The 19,052-nt window shown below is 45.2% G+C and overlaps 1 protein-coding gene across 1 annotated transcript; it reads left to right on the top strand.

Annotated features, from left to right (window-relative positions):
- The first annotated feature begins 12,365 nt into the window (after window positions 1-12,365).
- Window positions 12,366-17,209, top strand: PET100 (PET100 cytochrome c oxidase chaperone). Its single transcript, XM_073588796.1, has 4 exons — window positions 12,366-12,520; window positions 13,987-14,073; window positions 15,318-15,350; window positions 16,945-17,209. Exons 1-4 carry the CDS (start codon window positions 12,494-12,496, stop codon window positions 17,011-17,013), a joined length of 216 nt encoding a protein of 71 aa, XP_073444897.1. The 5' UTR covers window positions 12,366-12,493; the 3' UTR covers window positions 17,014-17,209.
- Window positions 17,210-19,052: the final 1,843 nt, after the last annotated feature.

Below are 19,052 nucleotides of genomic sequence, written 5' to 3'. Positions count from 1 at the left end.
TAAATGCCTACAATGGTGTCCTTTCCATTATTCTGTCCTTGTATTCTTACAAAAACAGTTTCCACAGAACTCCCAGTCTCTGAAGCTTCAATCTCTGTGCAGATATACGCGTTTCTAACATACAATGCGACACCCCCTCCTCGTTTATCAAGTCTGTTTCTCGCAAATAAATTGCATCCTTCTAGCCTTGTATTCCAATCATGTGTATCGTCCCACCAAGTTTCAGTGATTCCAATGACATCATATTTCTTTTCCTGTGTTAGTAGTTCCAATTCTCCTTGTTTGTTGCCCATGCTTTGTGCATTAGTATAGAAACATTTTAGTTTGTGATTGGTTTCTCTTTCTCCATTATTTTTATTATTAAGATTCTTTTGTCTTTGTTCTTCCTTTCCACTTCTAATAGCAGAGTTCTCAATAGCATTTGTCAGGTGTATGGCTTTTTCTGGCCTTTTGCTTCCCTTCCCATGTTGTTCTAGTTTAAAGCTCTCCTTACAAGTGTAGCAAGGTGACTTCCAAATACATGTTTTCCAGTCTTCGTAAGGTGCACCCCATCTCTAGCAAGTAGTCCATCGTAAGGGTAATTCACTCCGTGATCCAGAAATCCAAATCGTTGCTGACGGCACCATCGACGTAGCCAGTTGTTCACCTGCAGAATCTTATTCCACCTCCTTGTTCCATGGCCATCCACTGGGAGGATGGAAGAGAAGACCACCTGCGCTCCCAGTTCTTTCACTTTCTTGCCTAAGTCTTCAAAGTCTCTGCAGATGGTTTCCAGGTCATTTCTTGCGGTGTCATTTGTCCCCACATGTATTAGCAGGAATGGGTAGTCACCTGTAGGTCTGAAGAGTCCTGATATCCTGTCAGACACATCATTTGCACCTGGAAGACAGCACATTTCTCTTGAAGTTATATCCGGTCTGCAGATAGCGGCCTCTGTTCCTCTCAACAGGGAATCCACCATGACCACCACTCTCCGTTTCTTCTTCTTAATAACATTTTTCTTTCTCCATCCAGGAGGACTCTGAGGGCGTATAAGGCTGCTGTTCGTGGGCAAAGTCTTATCCTGAGGAATTTCTTCATCATTCTCCTGCGAAAGAGCCTGGTAGTGGATCTTTAGCAGTATGGGCGCTGATTGCCTCCCGATCCTCCTGGACCTGGATCTGGATCCTGGATGGTTAACTCTTAGCTCTCCTGCTCATACTCTATAATGTGATATTGACGGAGTTATAGTTTTTATCGTAACAAAACAGACAAAAGTAAATATATATATAACATTTTTATTGAATGATTTAATTAGGAATGCAATCAACAATTTCAGCGAAAGACAGGGCAAACAAAGTCATTAATCATGGCAGATACATCACTGTGTCCGGCGTTCATAGGAGATCGTGACATTGTGGTGAACAACGTAACAAGAAATAAAAATTGAAACAACAGAATTACGTATTTTTGCCCACCGCAACATTGCAGTAAGAAGCTATCAAAATCCCAAAAATGGTATCAATAAAAACATCAGCTGACGGCTCAAAAAATAAGTCCTCACCCAGTCCCAGAAAATGGAAACAATACGGGTCTCGAAAAATGGCGACAAACGCAAAAACTTTTTTTTTCATACAAATTTTGGATATTTTTTTCACCACTTAAATAAAAAATAAACTATACATGTTTCGTGTCTGCGAACCAGTGAACCTGGTAAATAAAAAAAAATGGTGGAATTGCACTTTTGTTTTTGCAATTTCACAGCACTTAGAATTTTTTTCCCATTTTCCAGTACACTATATTGCAAAACCAATGGTGTCGTTCTAAAGTACAACTCGTCCCACAAAAAACAAGACCTCACATGGCTATATTGAAATATAAAAAAGTGACCTCAGGCTCGCCCACCAAACACTGGAGCCACCTGACAGGTCACAACCACCCGAAGATGCCCGGAGCGGCACAGAGAACAGCAGAAGACCGGGGATGATAAGATTTTTACTATGGCCAGGGCAGGGGTACCACTCTGGGAGTGAAGTAAAAAGAAATAAAAAAAATAAATAAATAAAATAAAGGCAACTAAAGACAGGAGAGACACCTAGTGGCAGACATATAAATTGCAATAGTTCCCTGTATCACCAGGAAGCGCAGCAGCAGGTCACACACGCACCGTTACATGATCCTGGAGATACTGTATGTAAGATGTGATTGGTCTGAACCACAACGGCTTCTTTTTCTTATATACCATAATAAGTCATATGGGAAACGGAGATTTATCAAAACACAAAAATACAATAGACTTCAACCATCATTAGCTTGGAGGTAATCACAGCCCCTAGAGTCCTCAGTATGTACCGAATGTAATAGAAAGCTATTATATTACAGTCAGAGAGGGAGGAGGGGGATGCAGCTGCAGTTTCACTCTGTAGCTGCATACTGGGATATGGGAGAGGAAGCAGCAGGAGGGAGACGTGAGTATATAGCATGGCTCTGACATCACATATCTTACATCACCATTCATACATCACAAATCTGACATCGCGGTTGTGACATCGCACTCTTACATCGCATTATGCTTCATACATCACAGCTCTGACATCACAGCTCTTACATTGCGGTTCTGACATCACAGCTCTTACATCGCATTATGCTTCATACATCACAGCTCTGACATCACAGCTCTTACATTGCGGTTCTGACATCACAGCTCTTACATCGCATTATGCTTCATACATCACAGCTCTGACATCACAGCTCTTACATTGCGGTTCTGACATCACAGCTCTTACATCGCATTATGCTTCATACATCACAGCTCTGACATCACAGCTCTTACATTGCGGTTCTGACATCACAGCTCTTACATCGCATTATGCTTCATACATCACAGCTCTGACATCACAGCTCTTACATTGCGGTTCTGACATCACAGCTCTTACATCGCATTATGCTTCATACATCACAGCTCTGACATCACTGCTCTTACATTGCGGTTCTGACATCACAGCTCTTACATCGCATTATGCTTCATACATCACAGCTCTGACATCACAGCTCTTACATTGCGGTTCTGACATCACAGCTCTTACATCGCATTATGCTTCATACATCACAGCTTTGACATCACAGCTCTTACATTGCGGTTCTGACATCACAGCTCTTACATCGCATTATGCTTCATACATCACAGCTCTGACATCACAGCTCTTACATTGCGGTTCTGACATCACAGCTCTTACATCGCATTATGCTTCATACATCACAGCTCTGACATCACAGCTCTTACATTGCGGTTCTGACATCACAGCTCTTACATCGCATTATGCTTCATACATCACAGCTCTGACATCACAGCTCTTACATTGCGGTTCTGACATCACAGCTCTTACATCACATTATGCTTCATACATCACAGCTCTGACATCACAGCTCTTACATTGCGGTTCTGACATCACAGCTCTTACATCACATTATGCTTCATACATCACAGCTCTGACATCACAGCTCTTACATTGCGGTTCTGACATCACAGCTCTTACATCGCGGCTCTGACATCACAGCTCTTACATCACATTATGCTTCATACATCACAGCTCTGACATCACAGCTCTTACATTGCGGTTCTGACATCACAGCTCTGACATCACAGCTCTTTAATCATGGTTCGTCAGTTACAGCTCTGACATCACAGGTCATTCATCGCATTTTGTACACCACAGCTCTGTCATCACAGCTCTTACATCACTGGTCGTACGTCATAGTTTGTACATCATAGCTCTTACATCACGGTTCACACATCACCGCTTGCACATTCCAGTTCATACATCACAGCTCTGGCATCACAGCTCTTACATCATGGTTTGTCAATCACAGCTCTTACATCACAGGTCATACGTCGCAGTTTGCATATCACAGCCCTGCACCACAGCACTAATACACAGCTCTGACATCACAGCTCTGACATCATGGTTCATACATCACAGCTCTGACATCACAGATCTTTCATCACAGTTTGTACATCAAAGTGCTGACATCAATTGTACATCAAAACTGTAGTGCCAGTGTGTCTGCCTTCTGCCTCCCTCCCCCCGCAGAGACGCTGGCTTACTCACCACGACGCCCCCTGTCCCTCCTGCCGGGTTGGCAGCTGCCCAGGTTCACGCAATGGGCACAGATCCCCAGGCACTCTCTTAAAGGGGCCACACATTCTCCTAAAGTGTCCCCAGCCAATTGCCGGAGGACACTCATCATTTAAGGTACATCCTCCAGCATGGAGGTGACTGAGCAACAAGGTCAGGGCCGGAGTTAGTGGCAGGCAGACTAGGCAGCCGCCTGGGGCCCCCACTCCTCCAGGGGCCTCCCAGCCAGTGGCGTGCCACCCCTCCCGCATTCAACTTATTGGCATCATAGATGCAGATACAGCTGAAAGTAGTGATGGAAAGCATGTCATGTGACGCTCCCTCTCCCATCACTTCCCCCTCTGCCTCTGACTCAGTGTGTGCCAGCAGTGGAGCTGATCAGACGCTGAGAAGCTCTACAGAAGCCAGCAGTGAAGGAACGAGGAAGAGAGGTAAGTATTGTGTGTGTGTCGGCTGCACGATACTGTGCGTGTGGGGACTGCACTATACTGTATGTGGAGGGGGGCTGCATTATACTGTGTGTGTGGGGGCTGCAGTATACTCTGTGGGGACTGCATTATACTCTATCAAGGACCATGGGTAGTGCTGCACGTGCAGCACTTTGGACGCAGTGGACATGTGCTACATCCAAAGCGCTGCCAATTACTGAACATGTGCAACTAACCGAAAAAGGCCGGGAAACAAGCGTCGAACGACTTCAATATTGTCGATCACATTCGTTTAACGGCCTGAACTCAGCGCATGTAACTACAACCGAAATGTTTGTGTGAGATGGTGCCATATATTAGCATTTGGGGCCCCACTTTTAACCTTTGCCCAGGGCTCTAATTTGTCTAAATCCGGCCCTGAACATGGCTTGTATGTTCTATCATGCTTGCTAGTTCTCAGGACCCAGTACTTGTATCTAGTATACCTGTCCCTATCAGTCATGCCCGTCTGCCTATCAGTCAGCTGTGCCCTCCTGAAATTGCCTACCAGGATATCTGTTGTGTCTGCCAGTACCAGCCTCTGTCTGTTGTGCCTGCCACTGTACCAGCCGTGCCAGTCTATACTTGCCCAGTCCGCCATCCCTGCCTCAGGCCCTACGGGATCTGCTGCCATCGACCCGGCGTCAGTCCTGGTATAGCACCTGGTCCCACCTCCTTCGTCTCTCCTTGGATCACAGTATCGCTCCTTTTGGATAAAATATTTAGGCTTACTGTGCGCTGCTGAGACCAGGATAAAGTCACCACATGAGAAACTTTTTAACTCTTTATCCCAACGCGTTTCAAAGTGAAAAACCACTTCTTCTTCAGGGGATGACATGTAGTGATTAGATACAGCCTTCTCTGATTAAATACATCCAATATTTGAATTTAGGCGCCAAAACTCACATGTGATGAGGGGACAGATGTCAGAGTTCAAGGGTTAATGGAGCGCAAAAGCCATTTACAAATGTTCTTATTATTTAACAATTATACTTTCTTAATTTCTGTTTTACAGATAATATATAAAAATATATGAACAGAAAAGGAATTTTATTACAAATACTGAAAAAAAGAGAAGAAAATAATATGGAAATTAAAACGAACCCATTAAAAAATTGCATATATATATATATGTCATAGTCCGGAGCCTATACCGCTGGAATAGAGCGGATTTCGTTCGGGAAAGGAGAAAAACGTCAGATGCAAGAAAAAGTTAAAAATTATTACAAAGAAAATATATATAATAAAATGTCATTAAAAGATTCTTTTATTAAAAATATGAATATATTAAAATATGTATGCATAAAAAATTATTATATGTAATAAAATTGAGTTGGATTAATAAATGTTTGGAAACGATTTTTTCTGTATAGGCTGGGGATATATAGCCCCGGTGGAGATGTCAAAATAATTGGTTGATGCATGACAAAAGAAGCGGACCTACGAAAATAAAACTCAAGAGATAAAGAAAAAAGGGGGAATAATTAAAATTAGATTAATAATAATTCCCCCAATTATTTAATCTAATTTTAATTATTCCCCCTTTTTTCTTTAAAGATTTTTTGCTGGTTCAGGCATGCTTTTCCTCCGGGATGCGAACCTGTTCTCGTGGGGTATCTCTTGAGTTTTATTTTCGAGAAACAGGATACAAAACCTGGCCTGGATCATGTCAGTACGCTCCTCTCAAGGGGGGGCCACCGGACTCCCAGGTTTCCCAGGATAACGTGAAAGGCCCGAACCAAGCGATCAGCATGGACAGATCGCGCCGGGACCCACGATCGATCCTCAGGACCGTAACCACTCCAGTGAGCCTGGATCATGACAGCTGCATTCCCACAATGAGTTATTTACGCTGCGTATTTTCGCTGCACCAAATATGCAGCCTTTTATGTTCTAGCAGAGTGGATGGGATTTATAGGACTCTCCTGCCGACTGTGCTTTGCTTTTGCTGCGGCACGAGCTTCATATCCACCAGGCGTCAATTTCTCTTGCGGGTGTGCTGAGTTTTCTGTGCGGATTTTCCCTTTAGAATAACGTTAGATGTGGAAAATCTGAGGTAAAAACCATGGAATCTGCACCTGACTGTTTATCAATGAGGAAAGACAAATACCAGGAAGTATCAAAAACAAAGAGACTTTATTTAATACATAACCCCAAGAAGGAACAAAAAGGAGGAGTCAAAACACGATAAAGTAAAAAAAAAACACTCCAAAAAGCAATGAAAAAAAAACACAGTTTTTTCTTGGATGAAAATCCACAATATCAAAAATCTCACCAAAAGCTCATGATGGGAACGTGGCCTAATAATTCTCCAGGACACCAGGTTACAAAACTTACTAAAATTCAAAAAATTTCAGAACTTTCTAAAAAAAAATGTGGTTTGTTTCACCATTTTCAGAGTCTGGTAATTGTTCTGCTTCTGTGCAGTTGGACGTTGGGCTCATTTTTGGTGTGGGGACCTGATGTTTTCATTGATACCATTTTGGGTTGTATTCGATGTTTCAATCGCTTTTTATTGCATTTTTAAAGGGAGGTGTAGTGTAACTTCATCAATTCTAGAATTTTTGTTCTTTAGAGTTTTCCAGATGGTGTGATTAACTTCATATTCTGAAAGGGAATATGGGAATATTCAAGACGCTAATAATCGGGATCTTCCAGATGGTAGCGATGGGGATCTTCAAAATGGTAGTGATAGGGATCTTCAAGATGGTAGTGACGGGATCTTCAAGATGGTAGCGATGGGGATCTTCAAGATGGTAGCGATAGGGATCTTCAAGATGGTAGTGATAGGGGACTTCAAGATGGTAGCGACGGGATCTTCAAGATAGTAACGATGGGGATCTTCAAGATGGTAGTGATAGGGGTCTTCAAGACGGTAGTGATAGGGGTCTTCAAGATGGTAGTGACGGGATCTTCAAGATGGTAGTGATGGGGATCTTCAAGATGGTTGTGACGGGATCTGGGGATCTTCAAGATGGTAGTGATAGGGATCTTCAAGATGGTAGTGATGGGGGTCTTCAAGATGGTAGTGATGGGATCTTCAAGATGGTAGCGATGGGGATTTTCAAGATGGTAGCGATGGGATCTTCAAGATGGTAGTGATAGGAGTCTTCAAGATGGTAGTGACGGGATCGTCAAGATGTTACCTTTTTCTTGTACTATGTACTGCAGCACTATAGTATTGGTGTATTTAGGCAGGGCATTTTGAGAGGGTCAAGATGGCAGTGATGAGGATCTTCAAGGTGGTAGGGATGGCAATATGGGAATATTCAAGATGCTAATAATCGGGATCTTCAAAAAGGTAGCAATAGGGATCTTCAAGATGGTAGTGATAGGGATCTTCAAGATGGTAGTGACGGGATCATCAAGATGGTAGTGATGGGGATCTTCAAGATGGTAGCGATGGGGATCTTCAAGATGGTAGTGATGGGATGTTCAAGATGGTAGCGATGGGATCTTCAAGATGGTAGTGATAGGGATCTTCAAGATGGTAGTGATAAGGGTCTTCAAGATGGTTGCGATGGGGATCTTTAAGATGGTAGTGGCGGCATCTTCAAGATGGTAGCTATGGGGATCTTCAAAATGGTAGCGATGGGGATCTTCAAATGGTAGTGACGGAATCTTCAAGATGGTAGTGACGGGATCTTCAAGCTGGTAGTGATGGGGATCTTCAAGATGGTAGTGATAGGGATCTTCAAGATGGTAGTGATGGGGATCTTCAAGATGATAGCGATGGGGATCTTCAAGATGGTAGCGATGGGAATCTTCACGATGGTAGTGATGGGGGTCTTCAAGATGGTAGTGAGGGGATCTTCAAGATGGTAGTGACGGGATCTTCAAGATGGTAGTGATGGGGATCTTCAAGATGGTAGTGATAGGGATCTTCAAGATGGTAGTGATGGGGGTCTTCAAGATGGTAGTGAGGGGATCTTCAAGATGGTAGTGATAGGGATCTTCAAGATGGTAGTGATGGGGGTCTTCAAGATGGTAGTGATGGGATCTTCAAGATGATAGTGATGGGATCTTCAAGATGGTAGCGATGGGGATCTTCAAGATGGTAGTGACGGGATCTTCAAGATGTTACCTTTTTCTTGTATTATGTACTGCAGCACTATAGTATTGGTGTATTTAGGCAGGGCATTTTGAGAGGGTCAAGATGGCAGTGATGAGGATCTTCAAGGTGGTAGGGATGGCAATATGGGAATATTCAAGATGCTAACAATCAGGATCTTCAAAAAGGTAGCAATAGGGATCTTCAAGATGGTAGTAATAGGGATCTTCAAGATGGTAGTGACGGGATCATCAAGATGGTAGCGATGGGAATCTTCAAAATGGAAGCGATGGGGATCTTCAAGATGGTAGTGACGGGATTTTCAAGATGGTAGTGATGGGGATCTTCAAGATGATAGCGATGGGGATCTTCAAGATGGTAGCGATCGGAATCTTCAAGATGGTAGTGACGGGATCTTCAAAATGGTAGTGATAGGGATCTTCAAGATGGTAGTGATGGGGGTCTTCAAGATGGTAGTGACGGGATCTTCAAGATGGTAGTGATAGGGATCTTCAAGATGGTAGTGATGGGGGACTTCAAGATGGTAGTGACGGGATCTTCAAGATGGTAGTGATGGGATCTTCAAGATGGTAGCGATGGCGATCTTCAAGATGGTAGCGATGGGGATCTTCAAGATGGTAGTGATAGGAGTCTTCAAGATGGTAGTGACGGGATCTTCAAGATGTTGCCTTTTTCTTGTACTATGTACTGCAGCACTATAGTATTGGTGTATTTAGGCAGGGTATTTTGAGAGGGTCAAGATGGCAGTGATGAGGATCTTCAAGGTGGTAGGGAAGGCAATATGGGAATATTCAAGTTGCTAATAATTGGGATCTTCAAAAAGGTAGCAATAGGGATCTTCAAGATAGTAGTGACGGGATCTTCAAGATGGTAGTGATGGGGATCTTCAAAATGGTAGCGATGGGGGTCTTCAAGATGGTAGCGATGGGGATCTTCAAGATGGTAGTGACGGGATCTTCAAGATGGTAGTGATGGGGATCTTTAAAATGGTAGCGATGGGGGTCTTCAAGATGGTAGCGATGTGGATCTTCAAGATGGTAGTGACATAATCTTCAAGATGGTAGTGATAGGGATCTTCAAGATGGTAGTGACGGGATCAAGAAGGTAGCGATGGGAATCTTCAAAATGGAAGCGATGGGGGTCTTCAAGATGGTAGCGATGGGGATCTTCAAGATGGTAGTGACGGGATCTTCAAGATGGTAGTGATGGGGATCTTCAAGATGATAGCGATGGGGATCTTCAAGATGGTAGCGATGGGAATCTTCTAGATGGTAGTGATGGGAATCTTCTAGATGGTAGTGATGGGATCTTCAAGATGGTAGTGATAGGGATCTTCAAGATGGTAGTGATGGGGGTCTTCAAGATGGTAGTGACGGGATCTTCAAGATGGTAGTGATAGGGATCTTCAAGATGGTAGTGATGGGGGACTTCAAGATGGTAGTGACGGGATCTTCAAGATGGTAGTGACGGGATCTTCAAGATGGTAGTGATGGGATCTTCAAGATGGTAGCGATGGGGATCTTCAAGATGGTAGCGATGGGGATCTTCAAGATGGTAGCGATGGGGATCTTCAAGATGGTAGTGACGGGATCTTCAAGATGTTGCCTTTTTCTTGTACTATGTACTGCAGCACTATAGTATTGGTGTATTTAGGCAGGGCATTTTGAGAGGGTCAAGATGGCAGTGATGAGGATCTTCAAGGTGGTAGGGATGGCAATATGGGAATATTCAAGATGCTAATAATTGGGATCTTCAAAAAGGTAGCAATAGGGATCTTCAAGATGGTAGTGATAGGGATCTTCAAGATGGTAGTGACGGGATCTTCAAGAAGGTAGCGATGGGGATCTTCAAAATGGTAGCGATGGGAGTCTTCAAGATGGTAGCGATGGGGATCTTCAAGATGGTAGTGACGGGATCTTCAAGATGGTAGTGATGGGGATCTTCAAAATGGTAGCGATGGGGGTCTTCAAGATGGTAGCGATGTGGATCTTCAAGATGGTAGTGATGTGGATCTTCAAGATGGTAGTGACGTAATCTTCAAGATGGTAGTGATAGGGATCTTCAACATGGTAGTGACGGGATCAAGAAGGTAGCGATGGGAATCTTCAAAATGGAAGCAATGGGGGTCTTCAAGATGGTAGCGATGGGGATCTTCAAGATGGTAGTGACGGGATCTTCAAGATGGTAGTGATGGGGATCTTCAAGATGATAGCGATGGGTATCTTCAAGATGGTAGCGATGGGAATCTTCTAGATGGTAGTGACGGGATCTTCAAGATGGTAGTGATAGGGATCTTCAAGATGGTAGTGATGGGGGTCTTCAGGATGGTAGTGACGGGATCTTCAAGATGGTAGTGATAGGGATCTTCAAGATGGTAGTGATGGGGGACTTCAAGATGGTAGTGACGGGATCTTCAAGATGGTAGTGACGGGATCTTCAAGATGGTAGTAATGGGGATCTTCAAGATGGTAGCGATGGGGATCTTCAAGATGGTAGCGATGGGGATCTTCAAGATGGTAGCGATGGGGATCTTCAAGATGGTAGTGATAGGAGTCTTCAAGATGGTAGTGACGGGATCTTCAAGATGTTGCCTTTTTCTTGTACTATGTACTGCAGCACTATAGTATTGGTGTATTTAGGCAGGGCATTTTGAGAGGGTCAAGATGGCAGTGATGAGGATCTTCAAGGTGGTAGGGATGGAAATATGGGAATATTCAAGATGCTAATAATTGGGATCTTCAAAAAGGTAGCAATAGGGATCTTCAAGATGGTAGTGATAGGGATCTTCAAGATGGTAGTGACGGGATCTTCAAGATGCTAGCGATGGGGATCTTCAAAATGGTAGTGATGGGGGTCTTCAAGATGGTAGCGATGGGGATCTTCAAGATGGTAGTGATGGGGGTCTTCAAAATGGTAGCGATGGGAATCTTCAAGATGGTAGTGACGGGATCTTCAAGATGGTAGCGATGGGGATCTTCAAAATGGTAGCGATGGGGGTCTTCAAGATGGTAGTGATGGGGGTCTTCAAAATGGTAGTGATGTAATCTTCAAGATGGTAGTGACGGGATCTTCAAGATGAAACACAACAAGAAAACACAAAATGACAAATTTGCAAAAATACTCTGCAGTAAAAATTAAGACAATAATCAGCAAGTGCTGGATAACAATTACAGGGTATTTAGTCAATGTTTTTTGCAAAAAATGTATGCCAAGCTGCTCCACCTCGTTACGGTAACCCTTCACGGAGAAGTCCCAGTGTGAGCACTGTCCGCCCGACTTGTTCACATTTGTGCATGTCACATATGTTTTCAATCCGTTTTTTCCTTGCTTAGCATGGTTTGGGAGACCCCACCCCTCTCGTGTGTGACATGCACATAAATGTTTTCAATCGGGATCTTCAAGGTGGTAGTGATTGGGGTCTGCAACCAATATTAACCCACTGCCCTCCCTGGATAACTCCAATAAAGGGGAGTGATTACTTTTTAGTAAATGTGTAAGGCCGTGTTCACATTTGAATCTACGGTTCCATCTAATATCGATCATATCTGATGGGAAATCTTTCCATTATAATCGCAGGCACCAATGGACCCTAATGTAAGTCACTGGGGTCAGTCACCAGCGGCATCCCGCACTATGGCACAGAACACACGTGCGCGCACTGCCCGCTCCCAGCGCTGTGACTGACTACTAGTAGTTATTATGGCGTTGTGCTCGGGAGCGCGCCTTCCTGTTTTTTGCTTGCAGCGGCGTGCGCGCACGTCCTCACGTGATCTAGATTATTGCACTGATTGACAAGCGCGACAGCCAGTAGGAGGCGTGGTCGGCGTCCTGTGTACAAGATGGGGATCAGACTGGAGATCTTCAGGGTAAATTCCCCGCGCGCTGTATAATGAGCGGTGTCCGTGCGGCGCAGCCGCCGCTAGTGGCGGCTTATTATGAAGGACATGTCATGCTGCTGTTGTAGTGGGGCATGCTGGGAGTTGTAGTGTCCAAAAAGGTGAATTGCTGCAGGCTCTTTCCCGTGCGTGCGGGGAGATGTAGTGTCACCACTGCTCGAGAGGCACCTATTCTTAGTCATGCTGGGAGTTGTAGTGTCACCGGCTCAGGGACAGTGAATGGTGCATGCTGGGAGTTGTAGTGTCACCGGCTCAGGGACAGTGAATGGTGCATGCTGGGAGTTGTAGTGTCACCGGCTCAGGGACAGTGAATGGTGCATGCTGGGAGTTGTAGTGTCACCGGCTCAGGGACAGTGAATAGTGCATGCTGGGAGTTGTAGTGTCACCGGCTCAGGGACAGTGAATGGTGCATGCTGGGAGTTGTAGTGTCACCGGCTCAGGGACAGTGAATAGTGCATGCTGGGAGTTGTAGTGTCACCGGCTCAGGGACAGTGAATGGTGCATGCTGGGAGTTGTAGTGTCACCGGCTCAGGGACAGTGAATAGTGCATGCTGGGAGATGTAGTGTCACCACTGCTCGAGAGAGGCACCTATTCTTAGTCATGCTGGGAGTTGTAGTGTCACCGGCTCAGGGACAGTGAATGGTGCATGCTGGGAGTTGTAGTGTCACCGGCTCAGGGACAGTGAATAGTGCATGCTGGGAGTTGTAGTGTCACCGGCTCAGGGACAGTGAATGATGCATGCTGGGAGTTGTAGTGTCACCGGCTCAGGGACAGTGAATGGTGCATGCTGGGAGTTGTAGTGTCACCGGCTCAGGGACAGTGAATGGTGCATGCTGGGAGTTGTAGTGTCACCGGCTCAGGGACAGTGAATGGTGCATGCTGGGAGTTGTAGTGTCACCGGCTCAGGGACAGTGAATGGTGCATGCTGGGAGATGTAGTGTCACCACTGCTCGAGAGGCACCTATTCTTAGTCATGCTGGGAGTTGTAGTGTCATTTGCTCAGGGACAGTGAATGGTGCATGCTGGGAGTTGTAGTGTCATTGGCTCAGGGACAGTGAATGGTGCATGCTGGGAGTTGTAGTGTCATTGGCTCAGGGACAGTGAATGGTGCATGCTGGGAGTTGTAGTGTCACCGGCTCAGGGACAGTGAATGGTGCATGCTGGGAGTTGTAGTGTCACCGGCTCAGGGACAGTGAATGGTGCATGCTGGGAGTTGTAGTGTCAGGTGAAGAGGTAGCTGGCCAGGTGGGTAGATCTATACAGGGCACGATGCCAGGCAGGCGTCACGTATAGTGTAAAGCCGTCTCTGTCGCCTGATCCCGGATCTCCTCCGTTGTCGTCTCTGGGTAATGGTTGCCATGTGACTATCGCCCCGTGCGCACACTGCATTTCTATCCTGTGCATGACACGTACACTGTGCTGCCTTCCCCTGCAGATGGCGCTCTACCTGACCTTTCCTGTCACCATGTTCTGGATCTCCAATCAGCCGGAATACTTTGAAGAGTATATAGTGAAGCGTAAGGTGAGTGCTGGGAGAGCGAGGACACCGATCTCCATCTCACATGGCTAGGCCTTGTCTCCGCATTATAAAGGCGTATAGCAACCTACTTACTACTTATTAAAAGTGCTATTTGTTCTAAAGAAAGGGGTGATTTTCTTTTTTATTTACTGCTAGTTGCCTAGGTTACCAGCCACCTCTGCAGTATAGCTGAAGTGGCTGGTTTCCTAGGCAAGGAGCGCAGTGCTTACAATATTTTTGCTGTGAAGCGGGATGGATCCTGGCAGTGTCCATGTCGCTGCTCTCATGAAAAGCACAGAGTTCAGGTCCGAGGCGACAACTGGGGATCTGCTTGTCTGCAGCATTGCTCTGGCTCCCCTTGCTTCCTCTTCTGGTGACTGCTGCAGCCAATCACTTGCTTCAGCATGGAAAAAAAAAAAAACGGCCACAACCTGATGATCGCTAGTGGTCCCACTATTGGGTCCCCTAACGTTTGGAGAGATGTATATGTGTCACCGCTCCATTCCTTGTGTATGGGACTCCCGGACATAGTGCTGTGCTCAGCTATCTCTGACAGTCCCATACACAATGAATAAAGCTGTGCTGCGCTTCTGTGGGCCACCCGCCATTCCCCCGTGACACTTCAAAGCCCGTTCATGGGATTGATGGAAGTTCCAACGACCCGGCATGACCGTCACGTGTCGGCCAGCTATCGTCACTGCCGGATGGAAATAGATCCAGTTTTCTTAAATCTGCAGTCAGGGGGCCATGAGGATGCAGATGTGCTGGGATAAGGTGTTATCTGACCATGCTCAAGTGCTGGCGAGTGACTTTGGCGTGCTCGAATACTATGTTCGAGTCCCCGCGGCTGCATGTCTCACGGCTGTTCGACAGGCGCAACACATGCGGGGATTTCCTGTTATGCAATGCCTACATGTGTTGAGGCTGTCAAACAGCCGTGAGACATGCAGCCGCGGGGACTCGAACATAGTATTCGAGCACGCCAAAGTCACTCGCCAGCACTCGAGCATGCTCAGATAACACCTTATCCCAGCACGTTCGCTCATCACCAGTTATGAAATGCGCATTTGACTCCTATAGTTTTTCTATTTTCGCACATATGACAGGACATACCGTCTTCTTTATATGTATGTGACGTAAGCGCTACTGCAGGGCCGTACTGCTCACTACCATGTGATATTCTATGAATGGGTTTAATTTCACATTTTTATTTATCATTTTTTCGTTTCTTTTTTTTCTTTTTTTAGAGAGAGATTTATCCCCCGGAAAAAGATGAAGAGGTAAAAAAAAAAAAAAAAAGTGCAGGTATAAGGGGGACGCTGGAAATGTCCGCAGCTGCATGGAGATTGTGACAGAAGGCCTCTCCATAGAGAAGGCAGAGACGGCTCATTACCAGCTCCGCCTGCCTGCGTTCTGTATACACGGCGTTGACTGAGCGCCACGTGTACAGCTTAGGAAGCGCTAACGGCTCATCCTCCCTCTACACCAATAATGGCGTGAAATTCCCTACCCTTAAGTCTTTTATGATTTATTGGGGGCACAAAGTGTGAAGTGAATTTAAAAAAAAAAAAAAAAAAAAAAAGTATAGTAATTAAAAGCAAAAGAAAAAAAAAAATGTCGCTGTCAGTCTGAATCACTGTTTCTTTCCTCACCGGGATGAGAACAAAAATATACAAAATGATCGTTATTAAAATGTCTGTTTTTCCCATTATTTATTTATTTTTATTTTTAGGACAATACAAGGCAAATACATTTATTTTTTTTCTTTATTTTCCCCTAAGTATTGGCAAAAAAAATAATATTAAAATGGGAGAAAAGATAGGCAAAAATTATTTAAATATATGAATGAAGGAAAAAAAATGTAGAGACCTTTAAAAACCACATGGGGGGAAAAAGAACATAAAAATGTGCCTGGTTATCCCATGAATATCATTTACTACCCGTCCAGAGGAGTTTGGGAATGAAGTAGTGATTACTGATGAGTGAACACGCTGGGATAAGGTGTTATCTGAGCATGCTCGGGTGCTAACCGAGCGTCTTTGGTGTGCTGGAAAAATATGTTCGAGTCCCCGCGGCTCCATATCTCGCGGATGTTCGACAGCCACAACACATTCAGGGATTGTCTAACAAACGGAAAATCCCTGCAGGTGTTGCGGCTGTTGAACACCCGCGAGATATGGAGCCGCAGGGACTCGAACATGGTGTTAGAGCAAATCGAAGACGCTCGGTTAGCACCCGAGCATGCTCAGATAACACCTTATCCCAGCACGTGCACAACTCATTAGTAATGATGCCTCATGTGTGACCAGATCTCCTTTCACAGTCTATGGGAGCGATGATCCAGTTGTTACAGTTTTCTTTCCAGCACCCGGTCTGACTGATCTAGCCCTAAGAGCTGCCTCTAAACCGCTGACATCCGCGGCGCTCCTTTTCATTAGCCGGCCCCTGCTCGTCACGCGGCAATGATGATTTTGCACCAGGTCGGCTAACCAAAAGAAGAGGCACGGAGGCCGTCTGGTTAAAAAAAAAAAACAACAATAATTTAGAGTAATTTATACCCCATATTCCCTTTTTTTCTGAAAGTAGACTCCTGGCGCATTCTTAAAATGCCCTTTATTATCATGGGCGCCTTTTGTGCACTAAAGGAATTTTCCAGTATTAGAAAAAATGGCTGCTTTCTTTCAGAAACAGCGCCACCATAGTCTGCACTTGGTATTGTTGGTATTCCCTTTAAAAAAAAAAATAAAAAATTAGAGTTTCAATACTAGCCACAACCAGCAATCAGGGGTGGCGCTGTTTCTAAAAGAAAGCAGACGTGTTTTTCTAGTTTCGGGAAGCCCCCTTTAATCCCCCCATCCGTTTTTCGTCCCACAGAAGCGACAGCTGCAGGAAATGAAGGAGGCGATAAGGCTGAAGAAAGAGAATCTCTACATGCAAGACTAGAGCGAGCGCCTCCCGCGGTCCTCCCGGCTGAGCGCTCTGGCCCCGTGTGTGTGACTGCATGATGGACAATAAAGACATGTTTTCTACGTACTGGGGGGACGGGGTCTCCTTTACTGTCCGGATTGCTCAGTTACATTATAGACTGGCCCCCAAAGCAGGCACCATTTTTCTCATCCAAATAAAAAATGCAAACTGATCTTTGGTTGACAGGGAATGTGCAACTAGAAAATTATTTCTTATTTAAATCCTTTTTTTTATTTTTTTAATTTAAAAACTTTCTTTTTCCCATTCATAGAAGCATGCCTCTCAAAACTTCTATCCTTTTAACCCCCAGCGTGTTTTCATCTTCCTGACCAAGCCAAATTTTTCAATTCTGGCCAGCGTCACTTTGCGGTAATAACTATGGAACGCTTCAATGCATCCCACTGTTTCTGAGATCGTTTTTTTTTTTTTTTTTTCTTTTTGTTTTTCGTGACTTTTTGTACTTCATGATAGTGACACCATTCTAAAAACTGCACCCCTCAAGGTGTTCAAAACCACATTCCAGAAGTTTTGTTAACCCTTCAGGCGCTTCACAGGAATTAATGGAGCGTTGAAGGAAAAAAAAAAAACGAACACTTAACTTTTTTTTTTTTTTCACAAAAATTTTACTTGAGACCCAAATTGTTTTTTTTTTTTTCTTTTTTGCAAGAGTAACAGGAAAAAAATGGGCCCCTAAATTTGTTTTACAATTTCTCCTGAGTACGCAGATCATCCATATGTGTGGGAAAACTACTGTTTGGGTCCACAGCAGGGCTCAGAAAGGAAGGAGTAACGTTTTGGAACGCAGACTTTCATGGAATATCCTGCAGGTGTCATGTCGCGTATGGAGAGCCCCTGATGTACCTAAACAGTGGAAACCCCCCCCTCCCCACAAGTAGACCCCTCAAGGAATTTATGTGTGGTGAGCACCCTGTACCCACAGGTGTTTCACAGAATTTTAAAACCCTGATCTATGAAAATGAAAAAAAAATATTTTTCCCACAAATATTTAGTCTGGAAATTACACCCGTTCAGCAATTTATCTACAGGTGTAGTGATGATTTTTGACTCCATAGGTGTTTTCCAGAAACCAGCAGTAGATGTTGCTGAGTTAAAATTGCAAACTGCCATTGTAGTGACCAGTACGCTGTAGTGACCAGTACATTATGCCCAGCTCATGCTTCTGGAGACACGCACTTGTAAATTAGGTGGGTTCTCATCACTACAGAAATGCCAAATGTGGTTTAGATACACTGGGGCTCAGAAGGGAAGGGGGCATTTGGATTTAGGAGCACTGAATTTCTTTTGGCGGGTGAGGAGCCATAGCACTTTTTCAGAGAATTTGTACTACCAGTAAGGCTAGTTTCACACTAGCGTTTTGGAGCGCAGCGACGGCCTGCGCACGGCCGCGCCCCCGCCGGTAGCTCCGCCCACCGGCGCATGACGCTGCTTGCGCCCTGCGTCCCCTATCTTTATCACAGGGGGCGCAGGCCGTGCGCAGTATGCGTTTGGCGGCGCATGCGTCCTTTTGACGGTGCGCCGACCTGCGCCAAACGCAACCTGCTGCATTTTGGTTGCGTCGGCGCACCGTCAAAAAGGCGCATGCGCCGCCAAACGCATACTGCGCACGGCCTGCGCCCCCTGTGATAAAGATAGGGGATGCAGGGCGCATGCAGCGTCATGCGCCGGTGGGCGGAGCTACCGGCGGGGAGCGGCAGGGGGCGGGGCTTAGCAGCGGCCGTGCGCAGGCCGTCGCTGCGCTCCAAAACGCTAGTGTGAAACTAGCCTAAGGCTGAGTTCACACGTCGTGGTTTTTTCGCGGCGGTTTTAAACATGCGATTTTGCCGCAAAAACACGAAAAATAAGCACCCCATGCATTCCTATGGGATTCCGCAAAGCTGTGCTAATGCTGCGGTTTTTACCACGGCGGAATCGCTTCGCAGTAAAAAAACGCAGCATGCTCATTAATTTAGCGGAATCGCGGCGATTCTGCCCACGTAGGAATGCATTGTTCTTAC

This window comes from Dendrobates tinctorius, unplaced genomic scaffold (assembly GCF_039654945.1).
Source record: "Dendrobates tinctorius isolate UK_male_01 unplaced genomic scaffold, ASM3965494v1 ptg000104l, whole genome shotgun sequence".
Classification (NCBI taxonomy): Eukaryota; Metazoa; Chordata; class Amphibia; order Anura; family Dendrobatidae; genus Dendrobates; species Dendrobates tinctorius.
This window is presented reverse-complemented; position numbering and strand designations above follow the sequence as displayed.

Coding starts and splice junctions, on each gene's coding strand:
- PET100 (XM_073588796.1), top strand. CDS start 12,494: ATGGGGATCAGACTGGAGATCTTCAGG. Junction 12,521..13,986: donor TCAGACTGGAGATCTTCAGG/GTAAATTCCCCG, acceptor CTTCCCCTGCAG/ATGGCGCTCTACCTGACCTT. Junction 14,074..15,317: donor AGTATATAGTGAAGCGTAAG/GTGAGTGCTGGG, acceptor TTCTTTTTTTAG/AGAGAGATTTATCCCCCGGA.